Consider the following 21,066-nt stretch of genomic DNA (forward strand, 5'->3'; position numbering starts at 1 on the left):
CTTCTGTGTATTAAGATGGCTGTTTCTCCTTCTTTGATCACTTTCATACTCCTAAGATACTCCATTATTTCTTGAATCTCTCAGTGGCTAAATTCGGGGCTGTCTGCTGAATGTGCTTCTCAATCAAGTCATCATAGACTCCTTCTCCTTCAGGTAACTTTCGAATGAGGTTTCGCAAATACGACAAGACATCTTCGGGTAGCGTGTCCATTGCTGCGTTGCGGTTCAAACTTGGGGAGTTTATGGGTATGCGAGCGAGGACATCAACAAGTGCCGATGCCACGTCAAACAGTTTCTCGGTCATGCCGACACCATGAACCTCGAGACTGGAGGGAAGAAGATCGCTAGTTGATAGCATCAGGTCCTTGGCCACGTCAATTGGGTACCGAAATGTTAGATTATGCTGGTACGAGTCCTCGACCAGGTACCCCAAATGGAGGCGGAGCTTCCAGATGATGATTCGCAGCCACAGCTGTGTCACCCTCAAGTTGGCCTTTTGCGTGTCATGCAGATCGAGCCTCAACGGGCTCAGGGCCAAGTTGACCCGGGACTCCACATTGTCGAGTGATTCAGGGGTGACGGATATGGAAATCACCTCGTGGTTAAACACGGCGACAAACGACGTGTCGATAGGACTAAACAAGGCTGCCAGGCTCCAGAACCCGGCGAGCTGCGGGTCCGTTGTATCGAGAGAGGGAGTCTCGGCTGTGATTTGCATTGTGATGGGCCGTCGATATCGAATCGCATGCGACCGCTCGGAGATGAGAAGCACCCAGAACAGTCTACCATGAATAAGCCGGTCCAGATTGTCGGTCGCGTTGTTAAGCTGGAATAGGAGAAGCAGTGTTGTGGCCTCGCGCAGGAATTGAAAGGCTCGGCTGTGGTGAGAGAGACCAGTTTCGCAGGCGTAGAGAAAGAAGGACGTGAGGCACGATTGAATAGTAACGGGCGTGTATCGAGGAAGTATTTGGTACACCGATACAAGCGCATCAAGAAGCATTTGCCCAAAGGCCTGGCCACCCTCGGGGATGAGCCCCTGGTTGAATAAATCTTCGGACCCGCCAGTCTGGAGAAGTACCTGGCCGCACATGGCAACCAGAACACACAGACTCTTCACTCTGCCCAAGTTTTCGATGGAGAGTGACGAAAACGCATCAGCCTTGAGACGGGATATGTATTCGGGTATCAGGATGGGTATCGTTGGATACAGCCTCTCGAAGAAGATAGCGGCACAGTGGTCGATAATGGTGACGGAGACCAGCTCCGACAATCGACGGTACGCAGACTGGAGATCCCCAGGAGATGCATCAGAGGTAACAGCCGTGGTGACGACCTGACATTGGTCTGCGACACCAGCGTCCGTGCACCGCCGGCAAGGCCGGTATTCGCTGCAACCCCTCCGCAACCTCTTGCACCGATCACAAGCCCTCGGCACTATGAACCTCTTCTTGGACGGCGATGACGAGATGTCATGGTTCTCCAGGTCCATGGGAGTGTCCACATTGATGGTAGCATACTGTGCAACGAGGGATCCTGGTGACGTTTCAGGCGAGGACTCGGCCCATGTGTTGTCGTTTGTTGACGCTGGCTGCTGCTGCCGTGGCGGCATCGACGTCATTGTCATAAGCACATGTCTAGAACTTGGAGTTTCTGCCTCTTGGATGGGTTGGGTCAGGAAGGAGAGGCGTATATGATGAGCGTCAATGTCTGGGGAGATAGATTGCCAAGTGCACGGTTTATGATGGTCAAGCCTTGAGCTGATGAAGATTTAATGAGGGGAAACCAATTCCGGCAAGAGCTCAGCTCCTCACAGTAGCGCCTTCCCTGGCCTCTACTTCCATGTTTCCCCGGCCCCACACCGCACTAATAAGGCTGAAGCTTCAATTAATATGGGCTCCCGTAACCTGTGCAATATGCATGTGCCCGTCATCATGCCACTCTTATATCCTCGTGTTGGTTCGGTTCAAGAGGAGCAATCTCTTTTCTTTTTACTGTTTAGAGGCCTCTTTCATGTAGCAGCATGTGTCTATGGATACTCCAATGGATGAAATCCCATCCTTAGACCCCCGTTCTATCTCAACCCTATCCAGTATACTTGAGCGAGTACATGCCACGCTCAATCGATGAGACAACAATGTACTCCGACTCAAAGTACGGGTAAACGCTCCAGGCACCGTGAAATGTTGCCTTCCCACCGACATCGTCATCCTCCGGGCGGACATCGAAGAAGCCAATCTCCTCGAACCCAGCACCGCTGGGGTCGCTGCCGATGGACGAAACGTTAACCATACGGAGGCCGGAGCCGTAGTTGGCCTGGTAGGAAATGCCATCAATGATGTATTGGTTGTGGTCGATGGAGACTTGGGGGCTCTTATAGACGCCACAGAACACCGGCGAGGTAAGGCCTGAAAATAGTGACACTGTCAGCAACGAATGATCTCCCCTTGTCTGGGACCTTGTCAACCCTTACTGCTCACGTCGACTACGTAGGTGGTAGTATGCTGGTCTGCAGCGGGGCCAGTCTGTTCTTGCTCGTCGAGCTCATCGTCAAGCAAGAGGTACTTGTGGTCACTAGTCAGCCAACCCTGGTGGGTGTAAGTGGCACCGTTATACGTGGTACGCGAAATCTGGCTGGGCTTTTCACGGTCATCAATGTTGACGATCGTGAGGGAGTCTTCGTTGTAGTTGAAACAAATCTCCTGGCCCTGGAATTCCTTGTGAGGACCCTGGTAGATAACGCACTGGGCGTCGTGGACATAACCATCGTCGGAGACACACCCGACATCTTCCGGGTTCTCTGGGTCGGAGACGTCAATCATCCAGAGGCCAGCGCGGCACTCCAGTGACCGGTCAGTGCCAACTGCAGCAATCAAGTTTGTCTCCTCGTTGGCGACAATGTTGTGGCTGCTGCCAAACCCGTCAAAGTGCGCCGTCAGGTCGCTGGAGCTGTAGGTTGGAGGGTCTTCAGGATCGGCCTCGAGCACCTTGTTCAGGTTGAATATCTGCAGGCCGTGGTCTTCAGCCTCGGAGCCGATGTAGGCAAAGTCTCCAATGACCTTGATGTCTCGCCAAGTCGAGGGCTCCGTGTGGGTCGGCAGACGTGCCAGGTACCTGAGGCTTCCATCCTTGAGCACCTCTACGAATGAAGTGCCGTCCGACTGGCCAAGAAGGGCAATCTCACGTCCGGTAGGAGACGTCCAGCCTGAATAATCGTCAGCCACCTTACGTATTCTGTCCCCTTTCTCCACCTGCATGACACTGAGAATATACCCCAAATATCGTTTCCCTCACGGGTCTCACTGCCAGTGTCTTGGTGACGAAGAAAGTCCTTGAGGTCGACGTTTCCGCACTTGTACTCGCCGGCCTTGCCATCCGTGCACGCGGTTGCTCCAATCTTCTCATAACGCCCAACGTCAAAAACACCGGCGGCGCGGTCTTTGGCCATCTTGTCCAGCTTGCGCTGGTGTAGAACGGGCATGGCCACAGCGTTGGGAGCACTACTGGCCTGCAGGGTGGAGGCGTCGAATTGTCCGGAGAAGATGCTTTGCCTGGCCATGGTTCCGCTGGCCATACTGACGAGGAAGAGGGATGCCTTCATCCTGGCTATTTCCTCTGTGGTATTGGTACGATACTTTATTCAAAGTGTATCTTAATCCGGGATTCAGACTAGCGATCTACGGAGGGAAGGAATGGGTCCTTATATGTCGATGAATACTGACATGTTGCTCAACGTCTCCTTGTCATCCCCGATAGCTACCGAAGTCTCCAGGGAGGCACATGCGAACAAATACCTACTTTCCCCAGCTCAGTGCCCAGTCACCATATCTAGACATCATTCGTATCATCTACCGAATAAGCGTGGGGCTGTGGGGATGCTGGACCGCGCCAGCTTCGGCTGCCACAAGCATCAGGAACGTTGCGCAATCGGTTCTGTGATGCGGAGCTATACTGTGCTACCATAGATGCAAAAGTTCATTCCACATTCTAGAAACCACTGAAATTCTCAAAGTATCAAGGTGTAGCAGCGCTAAACTCCGAATGACGGCTAGCATCCTCTCTCTTCTCTTCAGTAATATCACGACATTGATCTTGGCTGCATAGATGTGCAAGCAAGACAAGCGAATGGCGCCTGACAAGATGCCGTCATAGAGCGACTACATGTATACAAACACCCAGAGAAAGAGAGAGAGTGCCACCCAGAGCATGAGATTTACAATTCATGACTTATGGCGACGAAGTATTCCGGCCGGAGGTTGGCGGTAACAGAATGAACTGCGGGGCAGAGGGAAGATAAGCTTAATTCCACATCTATGCATGGCGAATCGCCATATTTGGAAAGGATCTTATGCAAATACTACATCCATAGTGCCATCGCGAATGGGGTCTGCCGTTTTCCAGGGACCTTTTGTTTAGTGTTCCCTCACCTCGATTTCCATCGGCATGGACATATTGATTCCTTCCCTATAGACACTAGCGTATGTAACTGCGTCTGGGAGATGTTGCAGCTAGATTCCAATAGATATGTTGCATTGGACCTTGGAGGAGACGGTTGGATGACCTAGCGAAAGCTACGACACAAGGGATTCCTCTGCGGCCAAGGCTCGGCATGCATGGGGGCCTCAACAGGGTTTACCTTTAAAAGCACGTTGGCCGTCGCATTAACTTCGTCATGCCCCTTGTCCTGCGCCCGCAGATCTACAATTAGGCCCCGGGACCGGTTCCGAGCGCTCGTGTAATAAAGTCAATCGAGGCGAGGCTCGAGGACACGGACAAGTTGTCGTTTTATTTCTTTCAGAAGGTTTTACATATTAATAATACCCAAAACTCTAGTTGCACAACCCGCATCTACGTTTATTCACTTTCGTGAACCTGGTGGTCCCTTACCTCGACTCTCAAGCCAGCACTCGCTGCCTGTCTGCCATCTCGGTGCAACGGACCATTGTTCTCGGACATGAGTAGGAATTTGACATGGCCTTGCTTCCTCCAAAGACTCACGGCATAGAAAACTCCCTCGTTGTTTCCCAGGAGATCATTCCTGACTTACGACTGGGCTTTAGACCCTGTCTGCCATTCGCACCAATGAGGTGTCCACTAATAGTTCAATCTGTAGCAGTGATAATGGTTTGGGCATATGCAGATTTCGCCGTTTCTTGTCTACCAATGGTCTCGATCGGGGTTGTAGAGTATCCTGTCATATGAGAAATCATTCTCCAAAAGAGCAATAAACAGGCCCGTGAGATCCACCATCATTTGAAATCTATGGCCGTGATTATCGGGTCCGAGACCAGGCAGGTCCGCAACCGGGCATCAATAACCTGAAGAAGACGTGGCCGTTATGAGCCGGTGCCCGGTTCAAGAGGGCATCATTCATTCCAGTGATATATCCCATTTTGCAGATGATGTGAGCTAATGTGACTCCAGGAATAACACTGCATTGTTCATATTGGTATTTGTAACGGTATTGCTCTAACAAAATAACATCAGTAAAGCCAACTCTGCCTTTGACGCCGCTCTATGCTTTTCCCCAATACTAAGCACGGCACGAACAGGGCATCATGGTATGATTGCCCTAGTAACTCGTCGGTGTTTCTCTTGAGCTGGTGGTATCCGGATCCATGATGGCATGACAGAAAAAGCAATCGGGTCGTGGTGCTCACGTCTGGCGTCTCGTCCTAGTGCTGTACCATGCATCTCGAAAGAGACGTGCGACGGGAGAGCTCTCAAATGGGATAGCACTCATTGCGGCGTCGTCTGTCTAAGCTAGCTACTAGACAGGTGCACCCTCACGGACAGAGAAGAGAGCAGTAGTTTCCCGGAAGAAAATAGGGAAGAGCACTTGGATGGGTTCGTACAGTGTTGTCGTATATAGTCGCAAGAGTATGCTACCAATCATATCCTTCGGGTCGATTCCCTTGCGATGACCGCCGTCGACGGCTTGCTTTCTTTCCAGAGAATCGCCAGTTATAGTTCACAGACCCGGATGTCTCCGCGAGTAGGGTAACTGCCCGTACCTAGAAGAGGGGAAACAGTCAGCCATCACCAACGCTGCCGCTACGCCATATACAAAAGGATAGCGCAGGGTGAGAGGTATGGGCTTTTTCAGTCTGTTTGTCCCTTGGTCCCAGTCTTGATACCATCAAGAACAGGACCCCACTGGCCACCGCTCCTGATCTGGGCCATCTCCTCAAACCGATCGCCAGCAATCTTACGAACGAGGAGCGTGTCCTTGGCTTTCTTCAGGAGCCTGCCGTCACCATTCGTCAGGTATTCTTCCAGCCAGGCCTCCTCGTCGGCTTCAAAGGGCAAGAAGGCAACTTCACTGAAAAAGTCTTGGCTCTTGCCTCCCAGTGCCACAGATAATAGACGCTGGAACAGGGTCTCACGTGTATGTTCAGGCTGAGTACGGGAGAATAGAAGGGCCTCGGTGATGTTTGTCCTCGCCATTGCGTCAAAGAGTAGCTGAAGAGCCGAGGATGAATTGAGGATAGGCCGAACCGTGTAGTAGTACGCGAGGGCCGTTGGGTCGTCGGCGTGACGGACGAGGGCTGTGAGAATATCGTCGGCAAAGTCGGGGATAAGAGAGGGGTGTGCAATGTACTCGAGGGATTTCTGTAGTCCACAGAGTTAGCGAAAAAAAAATATATAAATATAGATACAAATATAACTAAAAGGAAATTATAAGGCCGAGGGGGGCAACAAGACATACCGAGAACTCCTGATGATCCAGGTGCCACAAGCCCTTCATCAGGATTTGGTAGTTCCTCGGCATACCAGACGACGAGGAAAAGGCTTCCGAGGGGAGGTTGCGGGCATTGGACTCGTCAAAGTCGAGGAGAATGTAGTAGAGGATAGAGAACTTGTGATGAAGAGACATGGAGGCTTCGCAGATTTGGCGGTGGAGCTGTCGCAGGCCATTATCCGACTTGGGGGGATAAACCTTTCCTGTCAAATATCAAATATCGCGTCAGTATTTTGACCGATTCAACTCTTTCATCATAGCTTCTCGAGACGAACCCTTTGCGAACCCCAGCGCCTTTATGACGCGGTCGATGAAGAGGACACCGCCAAAGGTCTTGCGGTTGTCCTCAATGTCGGCCTGCAGCTCGCCGTCATACGGCAGCTGAGAGCCGGCAGGAAAGACCTGTTGGAAATCATGGTAGTCAAACATTTTTGTCTTTTCTTTTTCTTGGAGTTTTCCAGACTCAAAAGGGACTGATTTTAGATCGGCCAGTCCACAAGGTCGTGAAGTTGTGGCCTATAACCAAAAGTGAAGCTCTCCCCATGTGGGTTAGTTACATATCGTGATTTACATATCGCAGTGTCACGTGAATTCGCGGGGCCGCTGGTAGTCAGCCTTGTCTTGTTTACAGAGCACCGATTCGGACAAATACAAACAAATCCACACAACCGCGGGGGTCTCATCTCCTTTGTATTACACTTGCGACACCACGCCCATCGAGCCCATTTGCGCTCCATTTCTGGGGTTCTCCCTTCATTCTGATTTCGGGGCTTCTTCGAATCCCAATATTCGCTTCTTGAGCGGCTTCCGCTACCTACCAAGAAAAAAAAAAAAAAAAAACCAACAATGTCAAGATCAACACGGCGGACCACCCGGCGCACGGCTGTAGTTGACTCAGACGACGAGCTGTCGATGGCTTCGGTCACGCAGTTCAGCAACAATGACGAGGAGGACGAGCTTGCACCAGACACATCGGTCGCCTCAACATCGACAACAACTTCCAGGAGGACAACAAGGGGCGCGCGTAAGTCGTCAGCCCCCGCTCCCGCTGCGACAACACGAGCAAGAGGCCGTCCCAAGAAGACACCCACGCCCAAACCTCAGCCCAAGTACGAGGAGAGCGCAGACGAAGACGAGCCCGATGTCGCGGCGCGCAGGAGCTCGACCGCTAGCAGCGCTACCGTGGCCGCCGACGACGTTGACGAAGACGACCTTCTCGCCGATGTCACCGCCGACGCCACGGTCTTGAAGTTGGAAGACCAGGTTACCCAACTCCCCTCCATTGCTGTCCGAGCCAGCACCCCCAAGAAGCGCCAGAGTTCCGTGCCCAGTTCCTCCAAGACAAACGCCGTCCCTCCCACGCCTCAGACATCCCAGAAACGTCCTTTTCCCATGTCGACGCCCATGCTGGCCACGCCCCTGACCAACATGACCACCAGCAACCTGGATACAGTGAAGCGGAACGATGGCCAGACGACAATCCGCGCAAACAAGTTCAACACGAGCATCATGGACAAGCCCCTTGACATCATGCTCAAGTCACGCACAACCGCCATCCCCTTCATCGAGGAGACGCCACCCAAGTCGCGTACCGTCCTCTCGTACTTGGTTCTTGAAAACTTCAAGAGTTATGCCGGCCGCCAGGAGGTTGGCCCCTTCCACGCCTCGTTTACGTCGGTCGTCGGTCCCAACGGATCTGGCAAGTCCAACGTTATCGACTCTCTGCTATTTGTATTTGGCTTCAGGGCCAGCAAGATGCGTCAGGGCAAGATCTCGGCTCTTATCCACAACTCTGCCGGGCACCCCAACCTGCCGTACTGTGAGGTTGCCGTATACTTCAAGGAGGTCATGGACAGGGTATGCTTCTTCTGATCCAGGTCTATAAAGTACGATGTCTATTTACTAACTTTTGCATTCTCCGCTGCAGCCCGGAGGCGGATCTGATGACATCCCAGACTCCCAGCTTATCGTCTCGCGCAAGGCCTTCAAAAACAACACAAGCAAATACTACATCAACGGCAAGGAGTCCAACTTCACCCAGGTCACGACGCTCCTCCGTGATCGGGGTGTCGATCTCGACCACAAACGATTCCTAATCTTACAGGGTGAGGTCGAGTCGATCGCCCAAATGAAGCCCAAAGCCCCCAACGAGCACGACGACGGCCTTCTGGAGTACCTCGAGGACATCATCGGTACATCCAAGTACAAGTCTCCCATTGAGGAATCTGCGGCCGAGGTCGAGGCCTTAAACGAAGTATGCGCCGAGAAGAACGGCCGCGTGCAGCACGTCGAAAAGGAGAAGAATAGTCTCGAGGACAAAAAGGACAAGGCCACGGCCTTTATGCGCGACGAGAACGATCTGTTCCTGAAGCAGTCAGCGCTATACCAGCTCTATATTCACGAGTGCAAAGAAAACATCTCCGTTACCGAAGAAGCCATCAACCAGATGCAGGCTCAGCTCGACGTCGAGCTCGAGAAGCACCAGGGTGGCGAGCAGACCATCAAGGATCTCCAGAAACAATACGCCAAGGGCAACAAGAGCTTCGAAGTTCAGGAGAAGGAGACGCAGAGCCTGGTCAAGGAAATGTCCAAGTTTGAACACGAGCGCGTCAAGTTTGATGAGAAACGCAAGTTCCTCGACGACAAGAAGAAGAAGCTTGACAAGACAATAACAAATGCTGAAAAATTGACGGCCGAGGCCGATGAGACTATCGAGCAGTGCTCCGAGGAGCTTGATACGCGTACCAAGGAGCTCGTTGATCTCGAGGAGCAGGTCAAGACCGAAGAGGCCGAGCTCGCCAGCATCCGTGAGGAGCTCAAAGGCAAGACGCAGGAGTTCTCGGACCAGATTGCTACCAAGCAAAAGGCCCTCGAGCCCTGGACGGAGAAGATCAACCAGAAGCAGTCGGCCATTGCCGTTGCGGAAAGTGAGCTCAACATCCTACAGGAAAAGGCCAACGCCGGTGCTGTCGCCATCGAGGAGCTAAAAGGCAAGATTTCGTCCGCCCAGGAGCACAGAGTGGCGAAGCAGAAGGAGCTCAAGGCCTGCGAAGCCGAAAAGGCCGGACTTCTCCAGGAAGCCGAGAGGATGAAATCGGAGCTGAAGGTGCTGGTCGAGCAAGAGCCTAAGATGCGCAACAAGATCTCGAATGCCCGCCAAAAGGCCGACGAAGCCCGCTCTAACCTCGCCAGTACCCAGGCGAGGGGAACCGTCCTCACGGCCCTCATGCGCATGAAGGAATCTGGTCGCATCGACGGTTTCCACGGCCGTCTGGGAAGCTTGGGCACCATTGACTCGCGGTACGACGTGGCCATCTCTACGGCTTGTGCTGCTCTTGACAATTTCGTGACGGAGACTGTCGACGCCGGTCAGCAGTGCATCGAGCATCTCCGCAAGAACAACCTCGGCCGAGGCAACTTCATATGCCTGGACAAGATGCGATCGCGCGACCTGTCGGCCATCCAGACACCCGAAAATGCCCCGCGACTGTTTGACCTGGTCCAGGCCAAGGAAGACAAGTTCCGTCCAGCCTTTTACCACGCGCTGCAGGACACCCTTGTGGCCAGCGACCTGGCCCAGGCCAACCGCATCGCCTACGGCGCCAAGCGCTGGCGCGTGGTGACTCTGGCCGGGGAGCTGATCGACAAGTCGGGTACCATGTCTGGTGGTGGCGCGACTGCCAAGAAGGGACTCATGTCGTCGAAGCAGGTGGCCGACATCTCCAGGGAGCACGTCACACAGCTCGAGGAGGACCGGGACTCGTGGGAGGGCAAGTACCAGGAGTTCCAGGAGTACCAGAGGGAGTGCGAGACTCGTCTGCGCGAAATCAGTGACAAGGTCCCCCGCCTCGATACCGACATGCAAAAGATCACCCTCGAGCTCGAGAGCACCACGCGGAACTTGGGTGACCTCCAACGACGCGTTAAGGAAGTGAGCAGGGAGCATCAGCCCTCAGCGACAGACGACAGCCGAGCTGAGTCACTCAAAAAGGAGGTGACCAAGCTCAACAGGGAAATCGAGAAGCTCCACGGGGAGACGTCGAGTCTCGAGGCCGAGATAAAGGCGCTGCAAGACAAGATTATGGAGGTTGGAGGTGAGAAGCTGCGTGCCCAGCGTGCGAAGGTAGACAGCATCAAGGAGGAGATTTCCTCGAACCAGGAGGAGATCTCCAATGCCGAAGTCAGAAGGGCCAAAGCCGAGAAGCAAAAGGTCAAGCTCAGCAAGGATGTCGCCAAAGCCACCAAGGAGCTCAGCGCCGCAGAGCAGGATCTCGAGAGTCTCGACCACGACGTCAACCACCAGGGCGAGAAGGCTGACGAGCTGCGCACTCGCGTCGAGGAGGCCGAGGAGGCTCTTGCAGCTACCAAGAAGGAGCTCAAGGCGCTCAAGACCGACCTGGACGAGAAGATGTCTGAGCTCAATGAAACACGCGCAGTCGAGATTGAGATGCGCAACAAGCTCGAGGAGAACCAAAAGGCCCTCACCGAGAACCAGCGCCGTCTGCGCTACTGGCAGGACAAGCTGTCTAAGATTTCGCTGCACGATATCAATGAGTTGACGGGAGGCCAAGCGCAAAGGCGGAAGAAGTCTCCCAAGGCACAGCCCCAGCCTCGGAAGCAGAAGCAACAGTCGGACGAATCAGGCGAAGAGGGTATCGAGGACGAGGAGATGGAAGATGCCTCAACGGGCGACGCAGACTCTGACAAGGACGTCGAAATGGCCGATGCCCAGTCCGAGGAAGGACAGGAGAAGGAGGCGGGCGAAGCCGAGGACATGGAAGAGGGGGAGGACGGCGACGACGACGACCAGTCCATCGTCGACCCGCAGCAGCTCCCCGTCTACACACCTGACGAGCTAGCGGACATGAACAAAGACAAGCTCAAAGGTGAGATTGCCGCGCTGGAAGAGAAGACGCAAAACGTCAACATCGACCTAGCGGTGCTGGCCGAGTACCGCAAGCGGGTGGAAGAGTACGCTGCGCGATCTTCAGATCTCCAGGCAGCGATCGAGCAGCGTGACGCGGGCAAGAAGCGGTGCGACGACCTGCGCCGCCTTCGCCTCGAGGGCTTCATGGACGGCCTCAGCGTTATCTCGCTACGCCTCAAGGAGATGTACCAGCTCATCACCATGGGCGGAAACGCCGAGCTCGAGCTGGTGGACAGTCTGGACCCGTTCAGCGAGGGTATCCAGTTTAGCGTCATGCCGCCCAAGAAGAGCTGGAAGAACATAAGCAACCTTTCTGGTGGCGAGAAGACGCTGAGCAGTCTAGCCCTCGTGTTTGCGCTACACCACTACAAGCCTACGCCGCTCTATGTAATGGACGAGATTGACGCGGCTCTTGATTTCCGCAACGTGAGTATCCCCACGGTCCTACGTTTGGCATTCTCGACTCGGTTGCTTGTGTTGTTTCGATATCAGTATAAGGCTAACACAATTGCAGGTCTCCATTGTCGCCAACTACATCAAGGAGCGCACTAAAAACGCACAGTTCATCGTCATCTCCCTGCGCAACAACATGTTTGAGCTGGCAGCCCGTCTCGTGGGCGTCTATAAGGTCAACCACATGACCAAGAGTGTGACGATTGAGAACAATGATTACATCCAGCGTCCTGGACGGCCATCACAGTCTCAGCAGTCTCAGTCGTCGCAGCAGAGACCTGGGTCGAGCGCTAGTAGTGGCTTGACGACGACTTTGGCGATGAGATAATAAGGCGCTGTTGTCTTTCTGGGCAAGTGTAATGATGGCTGTTGCCTGTGCTCGTACATATGGGATTAACGAAGGGTTTTTTAATGGATGCATGGGTTACGTCTTGGGCGGTTTGATGAGTATCTTTTCTGATATCACGTTATTATTTATATCACTCTGTTCTTTTATCACTACCATTCACGAATTGCTACTGAGATGAAGGTCAATCCGCGCCATATGGCAAAGTAAGTTTTGTATTCTATATACACAAATAGTTATCTATTTACTCTTATGTTGATAACACTAAAAGAGTTAATTTCACGCGTTGTCAACCTTCTGTGCATACATATTGTGACGTTGATGTTTGTACAGAATACAAACTATGAGACGCAACACAGCAAGCACGATCAATAAGACTAATTCAACGTAGAATTGATATTATAAAGTCCTTCTTAACCCTAACCCATATACAACGCTGTATAAACGTCTCATGATTGAATGATGGCAGAGAATCGCTTCCAGTTGTTGTCGCAGGGTAGGTCAATTAGCTGAAAGCAGATTGGGACTTGGTGGACGACGCACCGTTTGTCGATTTCTTACTAGCAAAAGCCGTTAGGAGCATCATACTACTAGTAGTATTTGATAGACTTTACTGGACGGTATATGAAAGTCATCTTCCTTCATCAGTCTCATGATGATGAGGCGGCTTCAGTCTATAGCGATAATCACAAAAGCCCACGAATAAGGAACATTCATGGATAAAGAACTGCAGCTTGACAGACATTCTAGCACGGAAAGCTCTACGATGATAGGAGGGCGGAAAATATGAGCTGTGCAGAACTTTTTGTATTTTTTTCACTCACGCGCTGCCGGCGCGATGCAAGTAGACATGAAACCGAACCCCGTGACGTTTTTCCATCGTCAATCGTTACTAACCCTCGCACCATGCGCCAAGATAAACCGAGACACTTAAGCCTTAGGAGTGTTGGGGACAATCTTCTTTCCGTCCTTGTTGTAGCGAACGCGAGGGGGGGGAGCACGGTTGCGGCGGCCGACGACGGAACGGACACTGTTAGATGAAGAATGTCAGTATTACAAGCGAATGTTTTGTTGTGGTTGCTGCTAGTAGTGGTGCTGTTTTTGCCTCTGCTACGGCAAGTGCACTTGCAACTGCCTGCGAAGCGGCCAATGCAGCGACCATCATGCATCGGGGTCGCGGGATCGACGGGCACACCGGCAGAGCAGTTGCTCGATGACAAGGTGCCATGACAGTGACGGCTACCACAGCGCCCAGACGACACCCGACGATGAAGCTGACCCCGAGATTCGCAACTGGTTGGCAGAAGCAGTAGCCGAGACCGCAGAAGCAGTATGACCAGCAACAGCAGCAACGCACGAGGAAAAGGGGAGTGTGTCCAAAGTACGACCAAGGCTCTTCTAAAGCACATACGCCACCAAGGCGCAGTTGTCACACTCCCGTGAAAGACAACGTACCGGACAATCTTGCCGTGGATGGCACAAGAGACACAGTACTGCAGCTTCAGGTACATCTTGGGTACGGTGTACTCGGCGAAGACCGAGGCATCAGAGATGTCACCTGTGAATTGTGTTAGTATTTTGATTGTGTGTAAGTTGGGTGAGAGGAGTCACAGCCATAAGAGGCAGACAAGACAGGGAGAGAAAAACGTACGGATGGCAGCAGACTCGACCATGTTACGGATGGTGAAGCGCTTGATGGCCTTGTCCTTGGGGGTGCATCGCGAGCAGTTGCTGCAGCGGACGGGCTTGACGTGGCCGCGGCCCTTCTTGTTGCGGCCGCTGTGAGGAAATTGTTAGTATTCGCTGTAAATACAGTGTGAAAGACGTCGAGTCGATCGAGACGCTCGCTTTGCTTGTTGATGCTGCCACAGAACTGATGCTGCATAGGCATCTCTCAAGAGTCGGCGTACTCGCGACGACGAGGGAAAGGAAGGGGTTGAACCGTACTTGTTCTTTCTCTTCTTGACCATCTTGACGGTATCTGTGATTGATTGTGAGTAAGAGAAGGAAGAAAAGGAAAGAGAAGAAATTTTGAGGTCAGGACTCACTGGTTAGTATACTTGTCGGTGGTTGCAAGATGGAAAGAAGTTCGGGGCTCCGTGCATTCAAACTTCAATGCATCAATGAATTGGTGGGTCTCCACCAGGGCTGGATCCTGTAATTTTTTTTCTGTGGCAGCCACAAAATTGGTGTGCGGTAGTGGCTGGCGTGGATTTTCAGCGGGGTCACGGACCCACTGTACAGAGCCCTTGGGGTTCCCGGTGGGCTACTGAGAATCCCCTCTGAAAGTGCTACAGTGCCAGACAGTACGGGGCAGGGTGCTAATACAACCCTAGTCATGTGATGGAATGACAAAGCTGCCCTCCCCCCCACGCCACGCACCAAGGGCTATTGGGGCTTTCTGTGATTTCCAGACGACTAGCTGGGCCGTCTCCAGAACGAACTTTCTCTCACCAACCCGCAAACACATCTGAGGATTGCTTAGGACGGCAATAAAACTATTGTCGAGGTATGTCTGAAAGATGCTGCTGCCTTGGTCATTTCGATACGCACACCCCAACATGATTGCCGCCTCTCGCTGTCTTTCCGCCGGCGACACCATCGTCGTCGTCGAGGTGCCGTCCTGCGCCCATCTAACGACATGAAGACGGGAAAAAATATGAAGCATGTTTTTGCGCATGCGGAATTACAGCAGAAGCAAGGCTTCTACCTCTTTTCGCTCCCCCCCCCCCCTAATCCGCGTATCGTGTGATCCAAGGCAGACCTGACATGAGAGAAGGCACTGTTCCGAGAAACTAACTCTACCAGCTAGGCAAGATGCAGATCTTCGTCAAGACCCTCACGGGGAAGACTATCACCCTTGAGGTGGAGTCTTCCGACACCATTGACAACGTCAAGTCCAAGATCCAGGACAAGGAGGGCATCCCCCCGGACCAGCAGCGCCTGATCTTTGCTGGCAAGCAGCTCGAGGATGGCCGCACCCTGAGCGACTACAACATCCAGAAGGAGTCCACTCTCCACCTGGTCCTCCGTCTCCGTGGTGGTGGTAAGAAGCGCAAGAAGAAGGTCTACACCACCCCCAAGAAGATCAAGCACAAGCGCAAGAAGACCAAGCTGGCCGTCCTCAAGTACTACAAGGTCGGCTCTGACGGCAGCATTGAGCGTCTCCGCCGCGAGTGCCCCAGCGACACTGTATGTTCCATTATCCCCCTTCTGCCCACCATCGCTCTCTTCACAATCCCAATTCTTATTTACTGACAAACTACAATAGTGCGGTGCCGGTGTCTTCATGGCCTCCATGCCCGACCGCCAGTACTGCGGCCGCTGCCACCTCACCTACGTTTTCGACAAGCAGTAAATTTAAATTTGCTTTCACTGCATTGTTTGATTTCGGCACAACAAAAAATGGGTAAAACGGGGCGACACGGGTCATGACATATGAGTTCTTTTGATCTTTTTTTCCTTCACCTCATTACGAAACACCAGGGGAAAAAATCGGGTGAAGCTTGAAAGAGGAAAAGAGAATTCCTAGGCGTTGATGTAGCAGAAAAACAATATTTTGCATCGGGTCTGCTTGATGAAAATAAAAAATTTGTAAACAAATATTTTTGTGTGTTTATCTTGGTGCTGCCATGATACTAGTAGTGATATTTCCCTGTATTGCCATGTTTTCTCTACTGGCACTCTTATGACCCAATATCTGTGCTTCGCACACTCGTATCAATAATGGCCGGTCTGCTGTATTTCTGGGATAATACCCTATGCCAACGTTCCCCACTATTTCCAGGGCTCTACCGTTCTTCCCCTCTGGTGCTTGAGCCGGATGGCTGTCCACCCTGAACCGCTTGGAGACCTCGGAGCCAAGAATACTAGATATATATATATGTGTATACGAGTAGTTAATTATGAGCACCACTTTGGTAAATGAATTTCAGCTTCATTGTCTGTTAAATGAAGGTGGATAATGGACATGCAGAGTAAATTGCCTCAGAACGCCTAAGATCCTTCCATTTTCTCTCTCAAGAACGTCGTTTCCCATAAGAGCAACAAAAAGGAAGCCAACGACAGCAAAGGGTAGAAAAAGGATGACTTATAAAGAAAAAAACCATAACCATGAAAACTCCACAGGCCATTATGAACAGAATAAATGGAGAGGCGGAGAAGAAAAAAAACCCAAGAGAAAACCAAATGATATGATGATAAACAAGAAAAGAACAAGTGGACCAGCAGAAGGAAGAAGACAAGGAGATATGAGTTGCTCCATCATACTAGGCATCGCGTTGGCCCAGTTTGAGGCCGAGCCTGTGACCGTCCTCTAGTCATCGTCGGCAGACTTGGACTTCTTCTTCTTCTTCTTCTTCTCGCTGTCGTTATCCTCGCCCTTACGCTTCTTATCCTTCTTGTCCTTCTTGTCCTTCTTGTCCTTCTTATCCTTCTTCTCCTTCTTGGACTTGACCTCCTCTTCCTCATCCTCTGCCCCAGCCATTTCTTGGTCTTGGTCCGGGTCCTCCTCGTTGAGGTCGGCACCATCCTCTAGGGCCTCGATCTCAGCCTTTGAATATCCCGTTAGCTCATTTTTGCACTTCATGAGAACAAGAGAGATGAAATGTGTATTGTGTATGAAAACGGAGAGGGAAAAAAAGACATACCATCACATCTGTGTTCTTGGCGGGACGCTTTCCAGTGGCGTAAAACTCGAGACGGTCCTCGATCTGCTTCTTCAGGGCACGACCCCACTTGATGGAGGGCTCCTCGGCAAAGTAGTCGATACGGCAGGCGATACTGCACTTATTGGCGAGGTAGCGCGAGATGCGGCCTTTGTCACGCTGCGAGGCGCGGCCGATGAAGCTGCTGTGGAAGATGAGACCGTACTTGGGCGTGTTGGACTTGGCCTTGAGAGCGCGGAAGAGGGCCTTCTCGGCACCGAGGATCTGCAGCGTCGAGGCGGGCATTTTGGCCAGGTTGTTGAGGCCCTGGGCGGCTTCGATGAGGCGGGCGGACACCATGGTGCCGACGAGCATCTGCAGGTTGGGGGCGACAGTGTCGAGGGTCTTCTCGAGGTTGAGCGCCGTCGACTTGCGCAGCTCAAAGGCGCCGTTGAGAGGCTCGATGAGGGCATCAATCATGGCGTGGTCCTCGACGCTGATCTCGCGGCCCATGGACACCTTGGCGGCGTCAATGATGGCCTGGGCCTTGTCACCATCCTCGCCCAGGAGGCCGGCAAGCTCATGCAGGCGCTCGTCGTTGAGCGTCTTCTTGTCACCGATGGCCTTGACCAGCGTTGCGTACGTATAGTGGTCGGGCTCAATCTTGCTCAGCTCGGGGAAGTGCCATCCGTACCACTCGCGCAGGTGCATGTAGTTCTTGTTGTTCATCTTGTCCAACACTTCGATGGTCTTGATCGACTCGATGATGCTGCGGTCGTTCCTCTTCGGGTCGAACATGATCCTTCCACGGGAGTAAGCGTGGCCGAGACCGCGGCCAGCCTGGAGGAGGTCGGCCTGGTCCAGACCCTCGATGAGCTTGCCGGCGTGGACACGAATGCCGCGGAGCAGCTCAGCCACGACGTCGGAGGTATCGGCCGTCTTGCACACGACGCCGGGGAAGGCCGACTTGATGGCACCAGCTAGGTTCTTCTCTGAGACACCGAGGATGATCTGCGCCTTCTTGCCGCTAGTCTTGGGCAGGTTGATCTCGAGCACGTCCTTCAGGTAGTCAGGCATCTGACCCTCGGAAATCTCGTTGACGTTCTCTAGCGCCTCCTTCTGGCCACTGTTGGGGGGGGGGGGGGGAACACATCGTCAGCACCTTCCTTTTTTTTTTCATTGCAAAGAGGCTAGGAGACCGAGAAAGGAAGAGAATGAGGACGAAAAATAAAGATGGGAAGGAGCCATCGCAACTGACACACTGCCCCTCGACAACTTCTCCTCCTCTTCCTCCTACCTCTTCTCATCCCCCCCCCGGAAGACAGAAAAAAAACATACCGGAAGGGAGAAAAGTTCTGCAGCTTGATCATCTTGCCGAACTTGGCCAGATCGTTGGCCGACTCTTGGCCCTCCTTGGACTTGAGCCCCACGACATCAGCCTGATGCACCACCTTGAAGAGGGCGTAGCCCACGGGCGCCTCGAAGAGGGCGTAGTCGACTTCCGACATTTCGGTTGCTGCCTTTTCTCTAATTGGTATAGGTGTTTCGATTGGAAAGTTGATACCAATTGGTTGAGGTTGCGATGTGGAAGGGGGGATTGCGATCTGTTTTTTTTTTCGTGATGTTTTTTTTTTTCACGTCCACTTTGCTTAGAGATTTTTTTTTTTACACTCTTTCAACCGGCTAGAGCCTTGGTAAATTTCGGTTTAGCGCAGTGGCGTGCAGCACTAGACCTGATACGGTATTTGTGGAGTGCGTCACGTGCAAGGACCGACATAGAAGCTACACCGTCTTTGACATTGAGCAATCTCATCATAGAGTCCATCATCATTCGACCGAAAACAAGCTTTTCCAATTTTTTATATGTTACCGCTTCGATTTTTAACTGTCTTTAATCCATTTTGGTAAAAGTACAGTCGTATATGGAGCCTATCCTCGATTTCCATACATCTCAGTTTCCAGGGAACCCATTCCGCAGATTGTCATATGACGAGTTGGGATACTCGATACAGTTATCCTGCTTGAGCAAGCCACCAGGACCACCGAACCCGTTGACAACAATCGTGATGAGGCTCTCGTCACCCTGTTTGTCGGCACTGCTCTCCCACCACATGGCGCCTCCGAGCCCCTTTTCGCGGATATACTCCGTCTTGACGCTAGCCATGGCGGGCGTGTCGTACGTTACCAGTTTCCTTTGCTCAGCACTGAAGCAGTACGACGCCCCGGCATCCTTGTCGTGGACCTCTCGGAACCCCGGGAGCGGAAGCTTCTTGTAGTCGTGGACTCCCTGCTCCCATGTTCCTTCGCCGATGCCCTGGAAAGGTGTGCCTATGCCGTCTGTGTTCTCAAAGGCCCGGCCGTACAGAGGCATGCCGATCACCATCTTGTCTGGCCGGATACCCTGGCCAAGATAGTAGTCGACGGCGCCTGTGATTGAGAAGGGAGTCGCGGCAGGCTGCTTCTGGTTCGGGTACAGATTGGCCTGGTGCGCGCTCACCTGGTCCCACGACCCGGCAAAGTCGTAGGCCATGAGGTTCCAGAAGTCCAGGTACCGGTCCATGCCGCGAATGTCCATGTTGGTGTAGTTGGACGATCCGGCGGGGCACGCCACCGTCAGCTCAAAGTGATGACCGCCACGTCCCTGTCCGGCAGCGTCCAGCTCGGCCCGCACAGCCTCGAGGAGGGAGACAAAGTCGCTCGCCTCGCTGGGGTTCTGCGGGTACTCCCAGTCAATGTCGATTCCGTCGAAGCCAAACTTTTCGAGAAGGGCCACGGCCGACTTGGCAAATGCCGTGCGTCCCTGCGATGTGCTGGCCGGTGCCTTGAAGTTGGCGCTGTACGTCCATCCACCGATGGACAGGAGAACCTTGAGGTTGCGGTTGCGCCTCTTAAGGAGGTTAAGCTGCTTGAGGGATCCGTACATGTTGTTCCCCGTATCATTCCACGAGTCGCCCTCGTAATGAATTCCCGTGTCGGACCAGTCATCCGTCATGTAACTGTCGACACAAGTGGTGTTAGCCATGAATACTCGGTCCAGAGTAAACTCTCCCAGGAAGGAACCTCTTACACCTCGCCACTATCGGGCCGCACATTGGCAAAAGAGTAAAGAACATGGGTTAGTTTCTCAACCGGCAGATCCTGAGGAGTGTGCTTGCGTCCGTAGACGGCCCAGTTGACAAAGTAAGCTACCGTCCGGTAACCCTGCTGGGTGTGATGGCCACTGCCAGAGTCCGCCTTGTGCGAGTTCTTCTTCAAAAAGTCAAGCATGCTGGGCATAAGAAGTCCAGCAGAGACGGTGATGAAGATGACGGCCGAAGCCTTGGATCCCAGTGTCAAATGCGTATTTACGGTATTGTCGGAGCCTCGTACGTTACTCAGTGCAGTAACACGTACGACAAGTCGGAGTACACGTATTGTAGCGGCAGAATAAAGTAAAGAAAGCGGGGCAACTGTAGAAGAAGGAGGGGGAGGGAGAGATAGAAGTTGGGGAAGGAAAGGGTGCCCGAGATGAAAAGACGCTCTTTAAATGACGGTATTATGTACTCCGTGGAGGCCCAAGAGAATAATAATTAAAGAGAATTCACACAAAGAAGACTGGGCTAAGCTTGTTTTGATGCATTCGTCTGCACGTCGTTGCTTGAATGGCGATGCATGTCTGTGTTGTCGTCAGCTCCATCCGTCTCCGCCCCTCCAGTGGAGCAGACAGAGGCGTTATTGGCGTCATGTGGCGGTGCGAGGTGCTGGCATGTTGTGGCTGTGACGCTGTTGAAATGAGGCTGGGTCTCGCAGACAGGAGGGATGATATTATTAGCATCAATCACCATGTCGATATTACTATTCTCGCACTGTAAAAATGATATAAACCCATTATTCATTTGATTTCCATTATCTCTCGTAAATGCTATGCAGGAATATACCTGCTGTCTATGACGCTTGCTTGATGCCCTGCCCAACA

At 52.7% G+C, this 21,066-nt stretch overlaps 8 protein-coding genes across 8 annotated transcripts; 2 read left to right on the forward strand and 6 right to left on the reverse strand.

The window, feature by feature from the left end:
• Positions 1 to 64: 64 nt before the first annotated feature.
• Positions 65 to 1,618, reverse strand: GMORB2_1467 (GAL4; the record flags this gene model as incomplete). Its single annotated transcript, XM_035463449.1, has 1 exon — positions 65 to 1,618. One exon carries the CDS (start codon positions 1,616 to 1,618, stop codon positions 65 to 67), a length of 1,554 nt encoding a protein of 517 aa, XP_035324873.1.
• Positions 1,619 to 2,082: 464 nt separating this feature from the next.
• On the reverse strand, positions 2,083 to 3,571 carry GMORB2_1468 (uncharacterized protein; the record flags this gene model as incomplete). The annotated part of the gene is made up of 3 exons (XM_035463450.1): positions 2,083 to 2,405; positions 2,471 to 3,202; positions 3,271 to 3,571. 3 exons carry the CDS (start codon positions 3,569 to 3,571, stop codon positions 2,083 to 2,085), a joined length of 1,356 nt encoding a protein of 451 aa, XP_035324874.1.
• Positions 3,572 to 6,099: 2,528 nt separating this feature from the next.
• Positions 6,100 to 7,168, reverse strand: GMORB2_1469 (uncharacterized protein; the record flags this gene model as incomplete). Its single annotated transcript, XM_035463451.1, has 3 exons — positions 6,100 to 6,609; positions 6,707 to 6,942; positions 7,015 to 7,168. The coding sequence occupies 3 exons, from the start codon at positions 7,166 to 7,168 to the stop codon at positions 6,100 to 6,102; spliced, it is 900 nt and encodes a 299-aa protein (XP_035324875.1).
• Positions 7,169 to 7,585: 417 nt separating this feature from the next.
• Positions 7,586 to 12,447, forward strand: GMORB2_1470 (structural maintenance of chromosome 4; the record flags this gene model as incomplete). The annotated part of the gene is made up of 5 exons (XM_035463452.1): positions 7,586 to 8,596; positions 8,667 to 9,347; positions 9,438 to 10,670; positions 10,731 to 12,092; positions 12,181 to 12,447. 5 exons carry the CDS (start codon positions 7,586 to 7,588, stop codon positions 12,445 to 12,447), a joined length of 4,554 nt encoding a protein of 1,517 aa, XP_035324876.1.
• A 948-nt stretch (positions 12,448 to 13,395) lies between these two features.
• GMORB2_1471 (small subunit ribosomal protein S26e) lies at positions 13,396 to 14,435 on the reverse strand (the record flags this gene model as incomplete). Its single annotated transcript, XM_035463453.1, has 4 exons — positions 13,396 to 13,495; positions 13,921 to 14,023; positions 14,117 to 14,244; positions 14,413 to 14,435. 4 exons carry the CDS (start codon positions 14,433 to 14,435, stop codon positions 13,396 to 13,398), a joined length of 354 nt encoding a protein of 117 aa, XP_035324877.1.
• A 1,114-nt stretch (positions 14,436 to 15,549) lies between these two features.
• Positions 15,550 to 15,823, forward strand: GMORB2_1472 (small subunit ribosomal protein S27Ae; the record flags this gene model as incomplete). The annotated part of the gene is made up of 2 exons (XM_035463454.1): positions 15,550 to 15,657; positions 15,737 to 15,823. Coding segments are annotated over 2 exons (195 nt in total), but the record flags the coding sequence as incomplete, so codon positions are not given.
• Positions 15,824 to 16,780: 957 nt separating this feature from the next.
• GMORB2_1473 (nucleolar protein 56) lies at positions 16,781 to 18,619 on the reverse strand (the record flags this gene model as incomplete). Its single annotated transcript, XM_035463455.1, has 3 exons — positions 16,781 to 17,017; positions 17,115 to 18,237; positions 18,492 to 18,619. 3 exons carry the CDS (start codon positions 18,617 to 18,619, stop codon positions 16,781 to 16,783), a joined length of 1,488 nt encoding a protein of 495 aa, XP_035324879.1.
• Positions 18,620 to 19,062: 443 nt separating this feature from the next.
• On the reverse strand, positions 19,063 to 20,378 carry GMORB2_1474 (chitinase; the record flags this gene model as incomplete). The annotated part of the gene is made up of 2 exons (XM_035463456.1): positions 19,063 to 20,107; positions 20,179 to 20,378. 2 exons carry the CDS (start codon positions 20,376 to 20,378, stop codon positions 19,063 to 19,065), a joined length of 1,245 nt encoding a protein of 414 aa, XP_035324880.1.
• Between the last annotated feature and the right edge of the window lie 688 nt (positions 20,379 to 21,066).

This window comes from Geosmithia morbida (genome assembly GCF_012550715.1).
Source record: "Geosmithia morbida isolate 1262 chromosome Unknown scaffold_1, whole genome shotgun sequence".
Taxonomy (NCBI): Eukaryota; Fungi; Ascomycota; class Sordariomycetes; order Hypocreales; family Bionectriaceae; genus Geosmithia; species Geosmithia morbida.